Below are 19,491 nucleotides of genomic sequence, written 5' to 3'. Positions count from 1 at the left end.
TAATGTACTGATAAAATAAAAAACAATGATGAAACAAAAGATATTACTCTCAAATTCATGCTGTATTTCTTACCAGTGAAATTAAATCCTCCATTGTTTGCCTGTTGTTTCTGTGATATACAGAAAGTTCCGTTACACAATCTTCATCAAGGTGAATAAGCTACAAAAAAATTTTATCAACTTTATTAACAAAAAATTACAAAATATTTATGGTTTTGAAATTTTAAAATTACCATAATTACCTGGTAAAATCAAACACCAACATGTAAAAACAACATGAGTTTGTTAAACTCTTGGGTAAGAATAAACATTCTCGGGCTTCCCTGGTGGCGCAGTGGTTAAGAATCCACCTGCCAATGCAGGGGACAGGGGTTCAAGCCCTGGTCTGGGAAGATCCCACATGCCACGGAGCAACTAAGCCTGTGCGCCACAACTACTGAGCCTGCGCTCTAGAGCCCACAAGCCACAACTACTGAAGCCCGCACACCTAGGGCCTGTGCTCCGCAACAAGAAAAACCACCGCAATGAGAAGTCTGCGCACTGCAACGAAGAGTAGCCCCCGCTCGCCGCAACTAGCGAAAGCCTGCGCCCAGCAACAAAGAGCCAACGCAGCCAAAAATAAATAAATAAATAAATTTATTCAAAAAAAAAAAACACGAATAAACATTCTCCGCAATTTTTAAAGATATAAGCAGATAACAATAAGAAGTTCAAGAAGATGATGAGCTCTCTTTCCCAGCCCTTCACATCCCCCTCATCATCTGATCAACTGTTACAATTCTGCTGTGCAGCCAAGGGACTATATTCTCCTCCCCTACCGCAAGACAGGGACCGGCATTTACATAAAGGAGCAGTCATCTGGGCATCCAAAATCACCGGCAGGACAACAGACTGGGTAAAAGAGTGGCTCAGACTTGTAGCATATTGTCCCCCAGGTTATGTTTGGGTTTAGCGCAATCCAAGGAGCCCTTATGATGGTGCCGTGGATGCTGCACAATCATCATTATGCTGAAGGTACCAGTAAAGCACAATTTTTAAAAGGAAGAAGTGACACAGCTGCTACACAAACTTTATTTTGCTTAAGGACAGAAGTTATCCAAGTATTGTGATCCCTGCATGATGAGACCTCACCAGAGATGGGGCCAGAAATGAGTTCTCAGAACTAAACAAGGATCACTGAGAATGAAAAGGCAGGAAGGGTCTGGCCTGGACCTGGAATAGGAGTTCAGAAAATCATATGGGAAAAGAATCATAAGGAATGTAATTTTAAAGTCATCTTTCCAATGTAAGAATTCGCTTCACAACAGCCCCAATATGGGATGTTTCGCTTTCTGCTTAAAGTCTTCCTCTCCGGAAGAGCTGAGATGGTTAGCTTCTTCCTCCTCCCCTAAGGTCTGTCTCCCTGTGACCCCTATCCACTGTGAATTGGTACAATCTGACAGCTGACAGGCTTTGGAAGTAGAGAGACCTTGGTTTTAATCATTACATCACAAAATAACCGTGTGACCTTGAGCATATTACTACACTGCTCTGAACCTCAGTTTCATCATCTGTAAAACAGAGATGGCACCTGCCTTGCAATATATGTAACCTATGTGGTGTACCTAGTACATCACCTTAAATGAGTAGGCCCTCAAAAAACTGTTAACTATTTTTACTATAACAGTCATAATTCTATTTCCTCTTTGGTATTAGAACTTTCAGAAATTTGAATATTCCTATTATCAACAACCTTTCCTCTCCAAGTTTTCTCTTTTCCAGTTCCTTTAACCACTGTTTTAATGATTAACCCCCCTTACCATTCTGGCCCTTTCTTTAGATCACATAGTTCAGATTTTCACTGACCTTCAAGGTACCAGCATGCGGCAGAGCAATATCATGACCTTCCCTTGTTCTGGACACCACACTTGTAACATCGGACTCAAGAGAAAGTCATGTTGCCATCATGAAACTAGAGGAACAGTACAGACAATGACCTGCATGATTGGCTGGTACAAGCTCAACCTCAAGGGTTAGGGAGAATGGGGAGACCACAAAGGTTTACACTGATGGTTTTATGAAAGTCAAAAATGCCACAAGTAAGTTTTCATTGTGTTGCTTTGACCTTAGCAGCTCCCCAAAATGTAGATTCCTGCTTCAGGAAGGGTTCAACCTCAGAAGCCCGGACACTTTACCACCCAGTTGGGTATCTTCTTGTTGATACAACTGCTCAAGCATGAAGGAAATGATTTCTGGGGTTCCCTCCATGATCTTAAGTTACTTTCTTAAAAACAAAAACCTCTCCCCCATAGCCTCTTGCTCTGTAACTTTACCACAAGGTGTGTGGAGGAAAGGAAGGAAGGATAGGAAGGAGATGTTATCTTCTTTGCTGGGTTCCTGAACTGGAAAGAATGAAAAGAGTGGGACAAGACACCAAAGTCTGAAAAATATGGTTTATCTCAAGTTTTCCAAAGGGGCTCAACACTTTAAGTACTCTGAATTCTCAGCCACACATGCTCCAGTTAAATTAAGTACAAAAATGCATACCCAAAGCTAGCCAATTATTTTGGATTATCCGTGCCTACTACATTTCCTGTTCAGTAGGGCAGAAAATAGAACTGAATATAACTTCTATTTGATACAATACTTGGGTACTAGAGCTACGTGTGAAAATGATAGGAGATCATGCATAGAGTTACAGAATAGCATCTATATCTTAAATATCCAAGTAAATCTGAATTATTTTTTATAGTTCACTCTTGATGAAGCACAATACTGAGGCAGAAAAGCAAATATTTTGAAAAGCAATAATCCCTTATAGCTCTTCTGTATATAACTCATTTGATCCCTGTGACAGCACTGTAAGGCAGACATGACAGATTAATGACATAACATTTAAAGGCACTCTATAGATGACAAAACATGATCCAAACATACAGAAGAGACTGGCATTAGAATACACATATTAGAGGTGAGAAAATGAAGACTCAGAAAAATTTATGCAATTTGCCTGAAACTGGCATTTTTCATCCTAGGCCAGGGTTTTTCCTACCACACCATAATGCCACCTCTCCATGACTCTATTCCAGTAGCTATTCCAACAGAGACCAGACAACTAATGTTCATCACAAAGGCTACAGCTACACAGAATACAGGCCCTGAGTTTGAATTAGTTGGCCTGTCAGATCCATTATATTCTGGAGCCCTTCTGTCTGGGTTAAAATCCTGGTTCTACACTTACTAGTTCTTTGACCTTGGGCAAGTTATTTCATGATTCTGTGTCCAGTTGCTTCATCTGTAAATGGGGACAATAACAGTACCTACTTCAGAGGGTTTGTATGAAGATTAAATGAGTTAATAGAGTTAAAAACACAAAGCCTTTAAGGGTACTATCCTAAGGGCTCTGTCTATATTATATTATAGTACTACAGTAGCACACTTTTCTATTATAGTAAGCATTCAATAAATATTAGTAATTATTATACTAAGATGTAAGGAAAATCATATACTTTTTTGGAACACTCAAAACTATGTATCTTACCTTATACTGTGCCCCAATTTAAAATAATCTTTGTGTTGTTGAAATCAGAGACTTTCTTCATTTGGGCATCTGTTCCACTGCAAACAGTAGCATATCCTACCCTATTAAGGATCACGGCTGAGAAGACGTGCAAAGCCCTCCCACACGTGGAGAAATGATGACCCCCAATGGCTGAACACAGGCATGTGCACCACCCACGTTCTCCACCTCACAAGGGCACATCACAGCTCCCCTGGCCCTGCTGCTGCGCTGCTCAGACACCGTATACTCTGCTGTCCTAGGCTCTCAGTGTTGATGGTTGTTAGCATTAAGTTGCAGCTCTAATTGTGTTTGCTCAATAGATACTGAAAATGTCTTGGAAGGTTAAAAGAAATATGGAGAAGAGAGATTTTAGGGGTTGACAGTCACAGGAGAATCTGGAGGAATTTCAGATCAGGCTGCATGGTCATAACAGTGGGCAGACTAGTGAGAAGGGGTTAAAAACAAACATAGTCTATTTTTCCAAGTATTTATATTTATTGGTGTAATTCTCCCAGAAAGCAAATTCCCCACAGCTGTACCAGGTCTACAATGTGGCATGTATCCAAGCTATTCTGTTGACCCATGCACATACCCCTCTCCATTGCAGACGTTGTAGTAGATTATCAAAAAAACACCCTCAATTATCTGAAAAGGCTATTAAAACACTTCTCCTTTAAAGCATTAAAATGCTTTTCTAACTATGTATCTGTGTAAGGCTGCATTTTCTCCATATGCTTTAATCAAAACAACATATCAAAACAGACTGAATGCAGAAACAGATGAGTACCCAAGTGTCTTCTATTAAGCTAGACTTTAAAGAAATCAGCAAAGATGTAAAGCAGTGCCACTCTTCTCACTAGATTTATTTCTTAAGTAGTTATGTTTAATTTCTTGATTTCCTTATCTGTGAAAAGAGGATAAGAACTGTACCAACTTTGATGGCTACACCTTCCATACTGGCTCTGGGTTTTGCCTTGTGGCTTGCTTTGGCCAGACATTAGTAAGCACAATGCAAGCAGAGGCTTGAAAAATGCTTGAGTGTGGGACTTCCCTGGCAGTCCAGTGGTTAAGACTCTGCACTTACAATGCAGGGGGCGCGGGTTCGATCCCTGGTCGGGGAACTAGGATCCCACGTGCCACGTGGTGCAGCCAAAAAAAAAAAAAAAAAAAAAAAGCTTGAGTGTTAGGGTTTGCCCACTTTCTGGCTTCTTCTGGAATCCAGCTGCCATATCAAGGAGCCCAGACTAGCCTGCTGGACAGTGTGGCCCAATAAATAACCAGCACAAACAGTTGGTCTTCTGAGTGAGGCTTAGACCATCCAGCCACAGTCAAGTCACCAGTTAACTGCAGCCACATGAGTGACCCCAGGTAAGACTCACACAGGAAATGTCTGGCTGAGCCCCAAACTGCTGATCCACAGAATTGTAAATTATTATTGTTTCAAGTCACTAAATTTTGGAGTGGGTTTTTATGCAGCAATAGTTTGCTAATATACCAAGTATACATACCCCTTACATAAAATAGATAAGCAACAGAGATTTACTGTATAACACAGGAAACTACATTCAATATCTTGTAATAACCTATAGTGGAAAATAATCTGAAAAAATATACATATGCATAACTGAATCACTATGCTGTACACCTGAAACTAACACAATATTGTAAATCAACTATACTTCAATTAAAAAATATTATACATACCCTTCAGTAATGCTCACATTTTTACCAAGTTCAAATTGCCATTTGTTAAAAAATATTTTTTAAAACATTAATGTAGGAATACTTATTAATATAATTGCTTAAACTTGCGTAGCACTTTGTGTTATTTAAAGTTCTTTCATATATATATTAGACCAGTTCTCAAGGTATGGTCTGCAGACCCCTGAGGATCTCCAATCAAAACATCATAGCAAAACAATGCAGGAGCAGGTGAGATCCAAGTGTCTTCTATTAAGCTAGACTTTAAAGAAATTTGCAAAGATGTAAAACAATGCTAGTCTTCCCACTAAATTTATTTTTTAAATAGTCATTTTTCATAAAAATATTTGTGATAAACTGTAATAGGTTTAGTACTGTTACTTTTAAATGAATCGATCAATAAATATTTTAATAAGTGAATAATAAGAGCATAAAGGGGCCCTCAGACTTAAAAGTTTGAGAACCTCTATAACCTTATAACTACTCTGGGAAATAGAAAGAACAGGTTTAACCTACTTTTTACAGACGAATATATAGGTTTGGAAAAGTTAAGTAACTTGCCTAAGATTCCCAGAGCACTGTTCACAATCCTGACTACCTGAGAAACACCAGGGAGCTTTTAAAAAATATCCATTAATTGCTGTGGGACAGGGCACAGGCACTTTTTTTTTTTTTTTTAATTTTATTTATTTATTTATTTATTTATTTATTTATTATTTATGGCTGTGTTGGGTCTTCGTTTCTGTGCGAGGGCTTTCTCTAGTTGTGGCAAGTGGGGGCCACTCTTCATCGCGGTGCGCGGGCCTCTCATTATCGCAGCCTCTCTTGTTGCGGAGCACAGGCTCCAGACGCGCAGGCTCAGTAACAGTGGCTCACGGGCTAGTTGCTCCGCGGCATGTGGGATCTTCCCAGACCAGGGCTCGAACCCGTGTCCCCTGCATTGGCAGGCAGATTCTCAACCATTGCGCCACCAGGGAAGCCCCACAGGCACTTTTTTTTAAGGTCCTTGTGATTCTCATGTGCAGGCCCCGTTAGGAGCCACTGTCCTAGAGATTAACGGGCAAATATACAATTCAGTTACAATCTCCCAAACACCAGTCTAACAGATAAGTCTACAAAATATATTTCCTTTTGTATTCAGACCACATCATTGTACATCCTGAATCCACACAAAGTTTTTGTTTTTTAATTTTACTGGATTTCATTTTACTTACAGGAGTCTTGCTTTGCCACTCAACAGGAAAGTTGTAATCTTGCATGATCCAGGGATGGTTCAATAGATTTTTCACAGAAATCCGTTTCTTTGGGTCCACCTAGTGGCCATTGAGAGGTAGCTGGAGATTAACATTTTAAATAGAGAGCATAGAACACCTTTCCTTCTGAGAACTCAAAATTCATCAGAACAGATGTAAACTTTATCATCACAGAAATGCTGTCAAAGACCTTAAAATGGCCTTGGAATAAATTCTTTTAAAAAGGGAATAGAGGCAAGAAAACTATAGCTACCAACACGGGCTTAGAAGATAAATGTTTAACAAACATGAACTTCATTGGTATGGACATTATTCATGAAGTTCAGTCAATCTATTGTATGATGTAATAGTCTTTTGCTGGAAAACCTATTCACAGGAAATATTCACCAATTTAATATTCAAGCAGGCACAATGCAGGGCATTCACACTGAATATGCAATCTCTACCTCCGATGAGCTTACAATCACATATAACAAGTTGAAAAGCACACCTTTCTTTTCCATTTGTAATTTTCAAATGTGAGGAGAGAAAAATTAATCAACAAAGATTAAGTTTTGGGGAGTTCAGAAGAAAGGATGAGGTGTTTTCAATCTCATTATGGAGATCTGGTGGTCTTGCCCTACTTAAGGTAGGTGAGCTTAAGGTAAATTTTGAATAAAAAGTAGAGATGGCTTAATATATGGAAAAACTGAATACATAATAATGAAAAAAATATTGCTAATAAGGTACTCATATTTTTCAAAGTGTTCCCCATTAATCTCATTTTATCCACGTAACACTATGTAGCACAGAGGCCAAGCTCAGAATCCCCATTTTACAGGTCAGAACCAGGTTAGGTGGCATGCCTATTGATTGGTAGGGTGGATAACTAGACTTCAGCACTCCTGTCTTTCACCCTCAGAGATCATAACACCAAACCAGTGGCTCTTAACGTGTGGTTCCCAGACCAGCAGCATCAGTGTCATCTGGGAGCTTGTTAGAAATGCAAATTCTTAGTCCAGCCCCAGCTCCACTGAATCAGACACTCTCAGGGTGGTGCCCAGCAATCTGTGTCTCAATAAGCCCATTTGGCAATTCTGATACACGCTAAAGTTTGAAAACCACTGCACTAGATCATGGGGCCCACTCAATTGTACATCAGCTCATTTAAGCATTTATTCCGTATCTACTATATATCTAATGGAAAAAGAATGGGAGCAAGAAAACAGAAAACAGTGGAGCAAGAGCTGGTTAGAGAAAACAGACAATGCTCAGGAAAAAGGAAGAAAAACCAAATCAGCAAAGATATATGGTAGCAGTCTTTTTTAAAAAATGCACTTGCAGAGAAAGCACCTAGTAGAGAATATCTGCAGAGTAGATATAATGAATGGAATTTTTTACAGCTGATAGATAAATGTGGTAGCACTACAGACATCTTAAAATCAAATAATTACAAAAGACTTCTATTATTTTAAAATAAATAACAAAGATTACCTGTAGCATTTGTTGAAGAAGCAGAATACTACTGGGGGAGAGCCACTTAGGAACCTCATACTTCCCTCTCTACAAAAAACAAAGAAAGCATTTAAGAGATTTAGGTTCAATCAGCCTTGACACAAATTTCTAAGGTTAACAACATGCTGGAGGTTTACTTCCAAGCTTGAAGACTTCACCCAAGTTTAAGATTTGGTAAACATTATTAATAACATAAGAAACCCATTTCTTGCCTTAAAGAAGAAAATCCAGTAAATTAAACACTATTGTCACCTCTAAAGTATCCACATATCAGGTAAGGGCTAGAGCACAGAGAATGTAAGAGTAGCAAACGTAAATGTTACAGGGCTTTGGAATCTATAGTATGATTAAATGGACAGGAAGTATATACACTGTAGTCAGTGTTTGTATTGCTGAAGCAAATTTTAGTTTATAATCCCAGAGGAATTGTCAGTTGACAAAAGTAGGTCACAGAAAAGTATATTTGGTAGGAGGACACAGGCTGTGGTTAAAAACAGGTCACATATCATCCGCAAGGCAGAATTCACAATCATTGAGGGAACTGATGAAAGCCACCTTCTAAGGCAAGTACCTCTTTTGGGAATGGAAGAGACTCAGGAGATAAATGTTTATAACCTGTCATACTCAGACATTACAGTCACCAAGTCATCAACCAAAACAAGACTAGGGGCTTGCTAAACACAAATACGTGATATAATACCTCTTCACACAACCTGTCACACACCCCTCTTTCCCAATTCAAAGGAAATGATAGAATCATTTTTCTTAGCAGAGAACAAATTGTTTAATGATGCTAGGATAAACAGGTTAATTATATGAGAAAAATTAAGATTGAACTATAATTCACAGTCTATATCAAAATTAATTCTACCCTGATTAAAGAGTTAAATGCAAACACTAAACCATGAGAATACTTAAAGAAAGCATCGGTGATTATTTTTTAGAACCTGTCTAGACATGACAGCAATACCAAAAAACTATAAAGATTAACAGATGACAAGATTTAAAAGCTGACATTTCTGTACAGCAAAACACAACTAACAAAGTTAATTAACAACAAATTGAGGGAAAAAACCTTTCCACCTAAATGGCAAAAGATTAATACATTTCATCACATAAAAAGCTCTCGCAGATCACCACCAATCCTCTCCTTCCCACATTTCCCCTTCTCAGGAAATGGCAACTGCCTTACCAGCTCCTCAGGTCAGAAACCTTGGATCTTCTTCAGCTCCTCTTTCCCTCACACTTCACGTCCGATCCATCAGCAAATCTACTGGTTCTATGTGATATATCCAGAATCACCTGTCACTACCTGCACCACACCTCCAGGGTCTCTCATCTGATATATTGCAAGAGACTCCTAACTGGTCTTCCAGATCCCATCACTGTCCCTCACAGTCTAGTCTCTACTTACCAACACCAATGTTCTTTCAAAACGTTGGGTCAGGTCATATCACTTCACTATTCAAAACGCTCTAATGGCTCCCCATCTCACTCAGAATGAAATCCAAATTCCTTACTCTGGCTCCAAGGCCCTACGTAGTCTGTAACCCCACATCCACCCAACTCCTTGCTACCTCTCAAACTCACCTCCTAACTCTCTCCCGCACTCACCAAACTATGATTACCTCACAAGTCAAAGACAATCCTGCCTTAAGCCCTTTGCACTCTTTGTTCCCGCCACTATAATGCTTTCCCCAATATCAGCAGAGTTTGTGCCTTTATTTTCTTCAGGTCTCCCCTTAAATACCAGTGGTATCAGTGAGGCCTCCCCAAACCACCTTTATAAATAGCATCCCTGCCCACCATCATCTCTACCTGCCTTTCATGGCACCTTCTTTACAGTCCTTATCCCTACTTGTCATACTACATATTTATTTTCTGCCTCACTATATTAGAATATAAACTCTTTAATCATAGGGATTTTGTCTGTGCTGTTCACCTAGAACATTGTCTGGCCCTAACATATAAAAGGTGCTCAATTAATATTTGTTCAATAAAAGAAGAAATGGGATCAAAGCATACACTCCAAAAGAAAATGGGCAAAGAATATTCACAGGTTATTCCCAAAACAAGAACTTTTAAATGGTTAATAAACATGAAAATATGTTCAACTAATCTAGCAATAAAAAAGCAATTAGGGACTTCCTGGTGGCACAGTGGTTAAGAATCTGCCTGCCAGTGCAGGGGACATGGGTTCGAGCCCTGGTCTGGGAAGATCCCACATGCCGTGGAGCAACTAAGCCCGTGCGCCACAGCTACTGAGCCTGTGCTCTAGAACCCGCGAGCCAGAGCCACAACTACTGAGCCCACACGTCACAACTACTGAAGCCCGCACGCCTAGAGGCCGTGCTCCGCAACAAGAGAAGCCTCCACAATGAGAAGCCCGCACACTGCAACAAAGAGTAGCCCCGGCTTGCTGCAACTAGAGAAAGCCTGCACACAGCAACGAAGACCCAACGCAGCCAAAAAAAAAAAAGCAATTAATTTAAACAAAAATATGATCTACCAAGTTGATAAACTTCAAAAAAATTGTCCAGTGTTAGAGTTCGGCGATAAGAGCGCTTATATATACAACGAGAGAGCATAAACTTTTCTGAAGAGTAATTTGGAAATACGTGTAAAAAGCATTCAAGATCGCATATCCTTGATCCAGCAATTTCACTTCTAGCAATTTATCCTAAGCAAATAATTTGGCATACAAAAATTTATTAGTGTTATGAACAGTAACATTCACCACAGAATTGTTTGTGATAACTTTGGAAACTAAGGAACATGGTCTGATGGAATCCAGAGGGCTCCCAAAAATAATCAATGACAAAATAACCTGAATGAGGATCCTGGGTTAGAAATATATTATAGGTCCAGGGAGACAAGGGCAAGCACGCGCGCACGCGCACACACACACACACACACACACACACCCAACAGTAACTGAACGAGGCTAAAACGGTGGAAGCAGGTAGGTGAAGAAGGCTTCAACTAGCACCAGCACTGGGGTTCTCTGTTCTTATGAACTGTCTAGGACATAATTCTCACAAAAATCAGTCCAGCTTAACGGTGAGGGGAGAAACAGTATAGATCACTCAGAATCCTAGAACTACATGACAGGCTGGATTTTGAATATGTTAAAGAAATAGTCAAAGTTCCAAGGAAGTGTTATCAAGCAATTTATTTAAAAAGAAAAGGTGTTAACGTTAAAACAACTCAACCTCTGATTCAGCCTCTCTGATGAGAGCAGACAGGCTGACCTACAAAGTGTTTCCTAGGAAGGGCAAGAGCTTTCATTTTACAAATGACATTTAATGTTATTAAATTTTTCATTCTCCTTTATCTAAAGCACTCACTAGTACCCAGAGATACCACTCTTATTTATACCTTGCCAGGGCACCTTAACACTTGCCAATGTCAGATGCTGACAGTTTGTTTGTGAATTATAATAATGAAGCCTCTAATTCATTTCTCCTTACTATCCGTCATCCACCAAGCACTGAAGGCTCAGTGCTGCCTGGGCTCCAGGCCTATCCCTGGGAAGGGGGGATTTTTGGATGCTTCAGCCACCTCGCTGGGACTCAGCAGCGAGTCACAGTTGCTGCATGGCTGTCCCTGATCTAGTTGGCCCCACTCTCTCAGCTGAGCTTTTCCTTATTCCTGAGACCAAATGCCACTCATGATTCAAATCCTTGGTACCTGACATGTTCTCTTTCTTGGCAAACTGATCATTTGCCTGGTACCTCAAATACTGTAGCCTGCTTTTGCCAGGGTCCCATAGAAAGTAGAGACCGGCCTGGAGTAAGGACTCTATTACCTGCTTACACTGATCAAAGGGTCATGATCTACCTGAATTTCTGATCACAACCTGCACAACCTCTAGAGTGTCCTGTCTTGCTTTACTCACTGGTCAGAACCTGCACCTACTCCAGTGGGTCTCTCCTCATGCAGACTGCACACAAAGCCATTTGCTTCTTACTCTCTGGATACCATCTGCACTGGGTTGAATAGTGACCCCCCCCCCCAATATTCATGTCCACCTGGAACCTGTGAATGCATCCTTATTTGGAAACAGGGGCTTCTGCAGAAGTAATCAAGTTAAGATGAGATCATATTGGGTTAGGCTGGGCCCTAAATTCAATATGACTGGTGTTCTTATAAGAAGGGGGAAATTTAGACACAGAGGAGAGAACACCACATGAAAACAGAGGCAGAGACTGGAGTGATGCATCTATAATCCAAGGAATGCCAAGGATTGCAGGCAAACACAAGAAGCTAGAAAGAGGCAAAGAAGGAGTCTCCCTTAGAGCCTTCAGAGACCATGGCCCTGCTAACACCTTGATTTTAGACTAGCCTCCAGAACTGTGAGAGAATAAATATCTGTTGTTTTAAGCCACTATCTTGTAGTATTTTGTGATGACAACCCTAGGAAACTAATATACCATCTATAAGGGTTTAACTTACTTGCATTACCTCTCTCCTATCATCACCTGCCCACCCCAAGGATAAATCTGGTTCCAGGTTCTAGCCCTTTCTGGTTTGCTCCAACACACAGATAACAGGTCCATAACCAGAACTATGTAATAAAATAAATGTTATGCCTTTAAATTCAAAAACTACCATCCAAAACAAAAGCATTCTTAACTAAAAGTAGCAGAATTCTATAGAAATCAGATGTAAAAGTGAATTTTCAGACCAAAGCACTGAATAACAAGAGCTCCACGAGGCTGATTCCAAGTTCCTCTTTGCCTCTTATTTATCACCCCTTTTATCATCCCAACTTGAATTCACGAAGTATCTTTTAATAGATCCTCTGTGCTGTGCTGTAAGCTAGCATCATAGAAGCAATCCTATCCAGAGAGAGGCAGGGAAGATAAGTGAATGAGAAGTGTGGTGCTTGGCACACTGGAAACAGGCAGAGACTGGAGTCATACATTATGTTTGAATCCTAGTCGGCCTTTCATTTGCTCCTTGAGCTTGTACAAGTTATGTCATCTTTCTGACCCTGTTCCTAAGAGTAGGCTCTGGAGACAAATTGCCTAGATCCAAATCCAGGGTCTACCACTTACTAGCTGTGTGGATGAGCTATTTAACCTTGCCGTGCCTCAGTTTCCTCATCTGTAAAAAGAAGTATAATAACAGTATCAACTCCATAAATTGTTGCTAGCACTCAATGATTTAATACATATAAAGCACTTAGCACACGCACAGAGTAAGAACTCAATACCGTCTAGTTTCTACTATTGCTGCTGCCTCCACTACTATTACTATTACTACTACTACTATTACTACTGTTACTGTGAAACAAGTACAGTAATGCCACTTACAGGGTTACAAAAGGAATGGAAGAGAATGTATGTGAAAGCACTTGGCACAATGCCTTGCACATAAGAGATAATAAATGTTTGTTCAATTTGAAATAAATAGGAGGGGAAGATAGGGCTACTCAAAAAAGTAGCAGAGGGCTTCCCTGGTGGCGCAGTGGTTAAGAATCCACCTGCCAATGCAGGGAACACGGGTTTGAGCCCTGGTCCGGGAAGATCCCACATGCCACAGAGCAACTAAGCCCATGCGCCACAACTACTGAGCCTGTGCTCTAGACCCCACGAGCCACAACTACTGAGCCCATGCGCCACAACTACTGAAGCCCGTGCGCCTAGAGCCCACGCTCTGCAACAAGAGAAACCACTGCAATGAGAAGTCCGCACACCACAATGAAGAGTAGCCACCACTTGCCGCAACTAGAGAAAGCCTGTGTGCAGCAACGAAGATCCAACGCAGCCATAAATAAATAAATAAGCTTCTCCGGTTATTTAAAAAAAAAAAAAAAAGTAGCAGGGCAAAGGTGGCATGTTGGCAAAGCCATGCATGCCAGGGTGCTAAATATTCAGTATAGTAAGAAAGGCTAGAGTCATTCTGAGGATGCACATGCCCTCTCAATAGAGATTTGCCCCACTGCAGCTGCCTCAGGATCTCAGCATTGCCTGGTAAGAACACATCAACTAGTCATGTCCTGCTCACATCACCTCCTGAAACGTACCCACCCACTTTCTCCATTTGGACAGAACAGCTCTATAGAGTACTATCGACAAACAAAGCATGAGGCCTGTGCCCCATCACCAAGACCTGACATTCTCAGCTTCATTCTCTACACTGAAATACTGGCAGAAATAAAGTCCAGAGCTGAGTTCTGCTGCCAGGCTTACCCCAACCTCTTATTTGTACACAGTACTTAAAAATACACAAAGCACTTATACATATATTTTATCCTGTGCAGTAGGCAGCTACATTACACAGATGAGGAAACTGTCTCAGCCAGGGAAATCAAATACCTGTTCAATGTTGTAAGGCACTGGTTCTCAACTGGAGGTGATTTTTGTCCCCCAGGGGACATCTGGCAGTGTCTGGAGACATTTCTGATTGTCATAATTTGGGGGCTGCTACTGGCATCTAGTGGGTAGAGGCCAGGGATGCTGCTCAACATCCCACAATGCACAGGACGGTCCCCCACAACAAAGAATTATCTAGTCCAAAATGTCAATGGTGCCAAAGTTGAGAAACACTGTTATAGAGCAATAAAGGGGTAGAGACAGGACTAGAAGAGAGATACAATACTTTTTCTATTGTACCGCACTGGAAGTTCTAAGGATACCTGGAAATAGACAGGGGGAAAGGCTCCTTATTTAAATACTGAAAGTATATATCTAAGGATCAAATAGAAAAGGCCTTGAGAGGAACAATTCTGCTGGGGAAGAGCATCTTCACAAAAGGCCCTGTGTTAACCAGGCCTGTGCCCCTTAACCCTGGTTTCTGCTCAATCTTTGGAGAATTATTGTTTATTTAAGGGCTGATTACCTTGCAAATGAGATTAAGAAACAGGTAATAGAGGGAGAAACCAAGTGGGAGGAGGAAAAAAGATCTGTGTGCTAATAAGTGAGATAATCCTGGGAATACTAATGGCCTTGAAATTGTTTGTTTTTTCATATAGTACTAAGAAAGGCAGGTGATAGACCTCTCCAACACATAATAATAGTACTGCAGTCAACCCTATAATTGTAAAATATTATCTCATAAAGAGATAACTTGCTCATTTTCTTTAAAATTATAAATTATACTTGTTAGAAAGCAATTTTACTTTCAAGCTACTCAACTTTCATTTACTAAATTAGTTATATTTCCTTAATATTTGTGTACCCAGAACTGGAATACAGTCACGCTTGTCTTTGAATGCAATGACAGCAGATGAATATGCGACATTAATAAGGTTAATACTCAGTCTATTAGTAACCACGCTGGAAACTGCAGTTTAGCATTTTGCTTAAAATAGTCAACAAACACAAAAGATAAACAAAGTCTGCCTCTTAAACAAGAGTTACATACAGTGTGTCAAATATTGCTGGGTTTTTCAATCAAACCAAGAACTGAGGGAAGTGTTATTCCCAAGTGAGGAATTTTAGAACATTCTAGGCAAAGATACATACTGCATGCAAGTGATACGACACCTTAATTAGATTCAACCAGCAGACTGTATTACACTGTGACTCGGAACAATAGTTCTGAGCCAAGATTACAATAAATTTCAAAATCTATAATGTGTGAAATTAAATTCCATAATAATGCATAAAAGTCCTAATCTGAATCAATTTTCAACTTGCAAATACATGAAAAACTAAAAAAAATGAAATTCAGAGTAGGAGAAACAAAGAATATACAGTATTAATAAATAATATTAATTAGGAAGGCTAAATCTCTATTGAACAAGAATTAGACATTTTCTAATTAGACATTTTCTAAGAAATGTTTCATTTACCAAAAATATCAAAACTTGGACCTAATAGCTACTATTAGGATGTAACAATTTTATATTATCTTGAGATAAGTCCCCTCCCCCAAAGGATTCATCCAGGATCCACTAGTGTACTCAAATAAATAAATAAAAGTAGAGAACACTGAAGTTTGTATGTTGGTACATTCACCGCGTGTTCGTGAAACAGTACATTAATAATTAAGAGCATCAGGAATTCCCTGGCAGTCCAACGGTTAGGACTTAGCACTGTCACTGCCATGGGCCCAGGTTTGATCCCTGGTTGGGGACCTAAGATCCCACAAGCCACGCAGCGCAGCTCCCCCAAAAAATATATACATATATACTTATATATATTTATAATATATATTATATATTTTATATATATAATAATAATTAGGAGCATTAATTCCATGGCTGCCATATGAATGTGAACTTGCAGTAATAGCAAATGAAGGCAAATAAATAGCATAGAAGTTTGGGTCCAGATAGGTTAAAAAAAAAAAAAAAAGGCAAGCTTAAAGTTAAGTCAGTAAATGAGGAACACCACGGATATAGTTAGTGTAGCTTAATTTCAATAAGGTATTAACAGTCATTTATTTTATCTTTGTGGATAAAACCACAAAATCTTGGTTAAGCGTATCTGATACAGGCTAAAAACCCAGAACACTTAGGGATGGTCTAGATCTATTCAGTTTTGTTTTTTTTTTAATTTTTAAAAAATATCTATCTGTCTGTCTATCTATCTATCTATGGCTGCATTGGGTCTTCGTTGCTGCGCGCGGGCTTTCTCTAGTTGCAGCGAGCAGGTGCTACTCTTCGTTGCGGTGTGCGGGCTTCTCATTGCGGTGGCTTCTCTTGTTCCAGAGCACAGGCTCTAGGCGCGCGGGCTTCAGTAGTTGTGGCACATGGGCTCAGGAGTTGTGGCTCGTGGGCTCTAGAGTGCAGGCTCAGTAGTTGTGGCGCAAAGGCTTTGTTGCTCCGCAGCATGTGGGATTACCGGCCCAGGGCTCGAACCCGTGTTGCCTGCATTGGCAGGCAGATGCTTAACCACTGCGCCACCAGGGAAGCCCTCTAGTCAGCTTTTTAGTCAACAACTTGGATTAGAGATATTTAAGAAATGTACAAAATGTCACAATCCTGGCAAGGACAGCTGATATTACATGAGATCAGAATCAAGATTCAGAATATCAACAGAGGAGAATACTAGGCTGAAACAAACAAGAAAAACTGAATGTGAATAAATAGAAGTCAGAGAACTTATAGCTATTCAGAGATGGACTGGACCTTGGAAATAACTGACTACTGCAATGCTTTAACACTACTGATAAAGAAAATGAGGACAAGTTGCTCTACCAGAGATGACACCTAAATTGAGTAGAAAAACTGATGCACAATACCTAATATGAATTAGGAGAACTGGTAAATATAGTCCTGGTAAATCTGAAAAGTTGGGATGTCTGGGAACATTCCCAAGTTAATGGACACAAAAAGAAGCTTGGGATGGGGATCACTTTCTGCTCTGGGAGTCTACGATTCTCTTGAGACTAGCAACTACAGAGATGAGAAACAGTATCTCATGGTGGTATGAGAACAGGCTCTGAGTTTGCCTAGCTGAGTTCAAATCCCAGCTCTGCCACTTACTAGCTATAAGACCCTGAGTAAGTTATGTAAGGTCTCTGTCCCTTAGTTTCCTCATCCATAAGAGGGGGACAATAATAGCAACTACCTCACTCAAAGCAGAGTCTGGCAAATAAGAAAAACTCAGGAACGTTTAGTATTACTTTTGTAATAGAATAAGAATAAGCAACCATGTGCAAGGGTCACAAAAATATGAAAAACACAGACTTCAGAATGCTCTATCTCCCCGGAGGAAAAAAAAGGAATTGGGGGAGAAAAGCAAAGAATTTCAACAACAAAAAAAAGACTGATGTAGATGCTCTAGGCAGAGGAGACTTCAGCACACCCCAAATAAGCATAGAACTCTACTTCTGTATATCTAGAGATAGAGACTCAGACCTGGCCTGCCGAAGGCACCTCCCCGACTTTCCACATCAGCTTTAGAGATTCAAGACTCACACAAAACTTTATTATTCTACTTTTTAAAAAATTATTACTAGCAAACCAAATTCAACAGCATATTAAGAGATTTATACACCATGACCAAGTAGGATTTATTCCTGAAATGCAAGTTTGGCTCAACATACACAAATCAATATATGTGATAGACCACATTTACAGAATGAAGGTGAAAAACATGATCATGTCAGTTAATGCAGAAAAAACATTTGACAAAATTCAACACCCTTTCATGATAAAAATACTCAACAAACTAAGAATAGGAGGAAACTACCTCAACACAGTAAAAGCCATATATGAAAAATCCATAGCTAACATCATACTCAGTGGTGGAAGACTGAAAGCTTTTTCTAAGATCAAGAACAAGACAAGAATGCCCACTTTTTACCACTTCTATTCAACACAGTAATGGAAGTCCTAGCCAGAGCAATTAGGCAAGAAGTAGAACCTTTACGTGATTCAAAACTTAAAAGGTACAAAAGAGCACAGAATGAAAATTCTCCCTTCCCTCTCCCAATTTTCCTCCCCAGAAGGAGCAGGAACTAGCAACTTCTTATATCTCCTTCCACATTACTCCAAATAATATAAACATACCTCCCTCTCTTTTATTTTTTACAAAAATGACAGTATACTATACATACTGTTCTACACCTTGCTTTTCCCCTTAACAATATATCTTCGATATCATTCCATATCAGTATTTAAAGAGGTTCCTATTCACTTTTATGGCTATAGAATATCTGTTATAAAGATGTACTATAATTTAACAACAATGTTTTCCAAAAGAAAAAGGAAGCACTGTCAAAGACTCACAGGGACTTCCCTGGTGGTCCAGTAGTTAAGACTTTGTGCTTCCACTGCAGGGGGCTCGGGTTCGATCCCTGGTCGGGGAACTAAGGGGAACTAAGATCCCGTGTGCCGCGTGGCATGGCCAAAAAATTTTTAATTTTTTAAAAATTTAAAAAATAAAAAAGTACACCAGGGAAAAACAATTTATAGCAGAATAGCCAGGAAAATTCTAGGGGAAAAGTAGAATAAGAGGGAGCTAATTCTACCAAACATTAAATAAATGGTATTATAAAAAATCCAGTAATTAAAACAATTACATATAAAACAAACATAGACAAAAAGTTAAATATAATGAAATAAAGAGCCCAGAAAAAGAAATATGTAGGGCTTCCCTGGTGGCGCAGTGGTTAAGAATCCGCCTGCCAATGCAGGGGACACGGGTTTGAGCCCTGGTCCAGGAAGATCCCAAATGCCACGGAGCATCTTAGCCAGTGCGCCACAACTACTGAGCCCACACGCCACAACTACTGAAGCCCGTGTGCCTAGAGCCCATGCTCTGCAACAAGAGAAGCCACCGCAGTGAGAAGACTGCACTGCAATGAAGAGTAGCCCCCCACTCGCCGCAACTAGAGAAAGCCCGCACGCAGCAACAAAGACCCAACGCAGCCATAAATAAATAGATAGATAGATAAATAAATAAATAAACCCTAAAAAAAAGAAAAATGAAAACCTATACACGCTGCTATGTACCAATATGAAACAATCTTCAAAGTAAAGCATTAAATTTAAAAAGGAGGGGGCAAGGTCCACTAACTGTGTGAATTATATAATTCCAAAGG

At 39.9% G+C, this 19,491-nt stretch overlaps 1 protein-coding gene across 4 annotated transcripts in view; it reads right to left on the bottom strand.

Moving 5' to 3' along the window:
- MELK (maternal embryonic leucine zipper kinase) overlaps positions 1 to 19,491 on the bottom strand; it is a 79,470-nt gene that overhangs the window by 27,536 nt on the left and 32,443 nt on the right. For all 4 annotated transcript variants that reach the window (XM_059926493.1, XM_059926494.1, XM_059926496.1 and 1 more), the window contains 3 exons: positions 7,969 to 8,037; positions 6,457 to 6,555; positions 74 to 160 (listed from right to left, as the gene is read on the bottom strand). In XM_059926493.1, the coding sequence (XP_059782476.1) occupies positions 74 to 160; positions 6,457 to 6,555; positions 7,969 to 8,037 (255 nt within the window). The remainder of the gene's footprint in view (positions 1 to 73; positions 161 to 6,456; positions 6,556 to 7,968; positions 8,038 to 19,491) is intronic.

The sequence above is a fragment of the Balaenoptera ricei genome, chromosome 6 (assembly GCF_028023285.1).
Source record: "Balaenoptera ricei isolate mBalRic1 chromosome 6, mBalRic1.hap2, whole genome shotgun sequence".
Classification (NCBI taxonomy): domain Eukaryota; kingdom Metazoa; phylum Chordata; class Mammalia; order Artiodactyla; family Balaenopteridae; genus Balaenoptera; species Balaenoptera ricei.
Note: the sequence above shows the minus strand (reverse complement) of the source record. Positions and strands in the feature narration are given on the sequence as shown.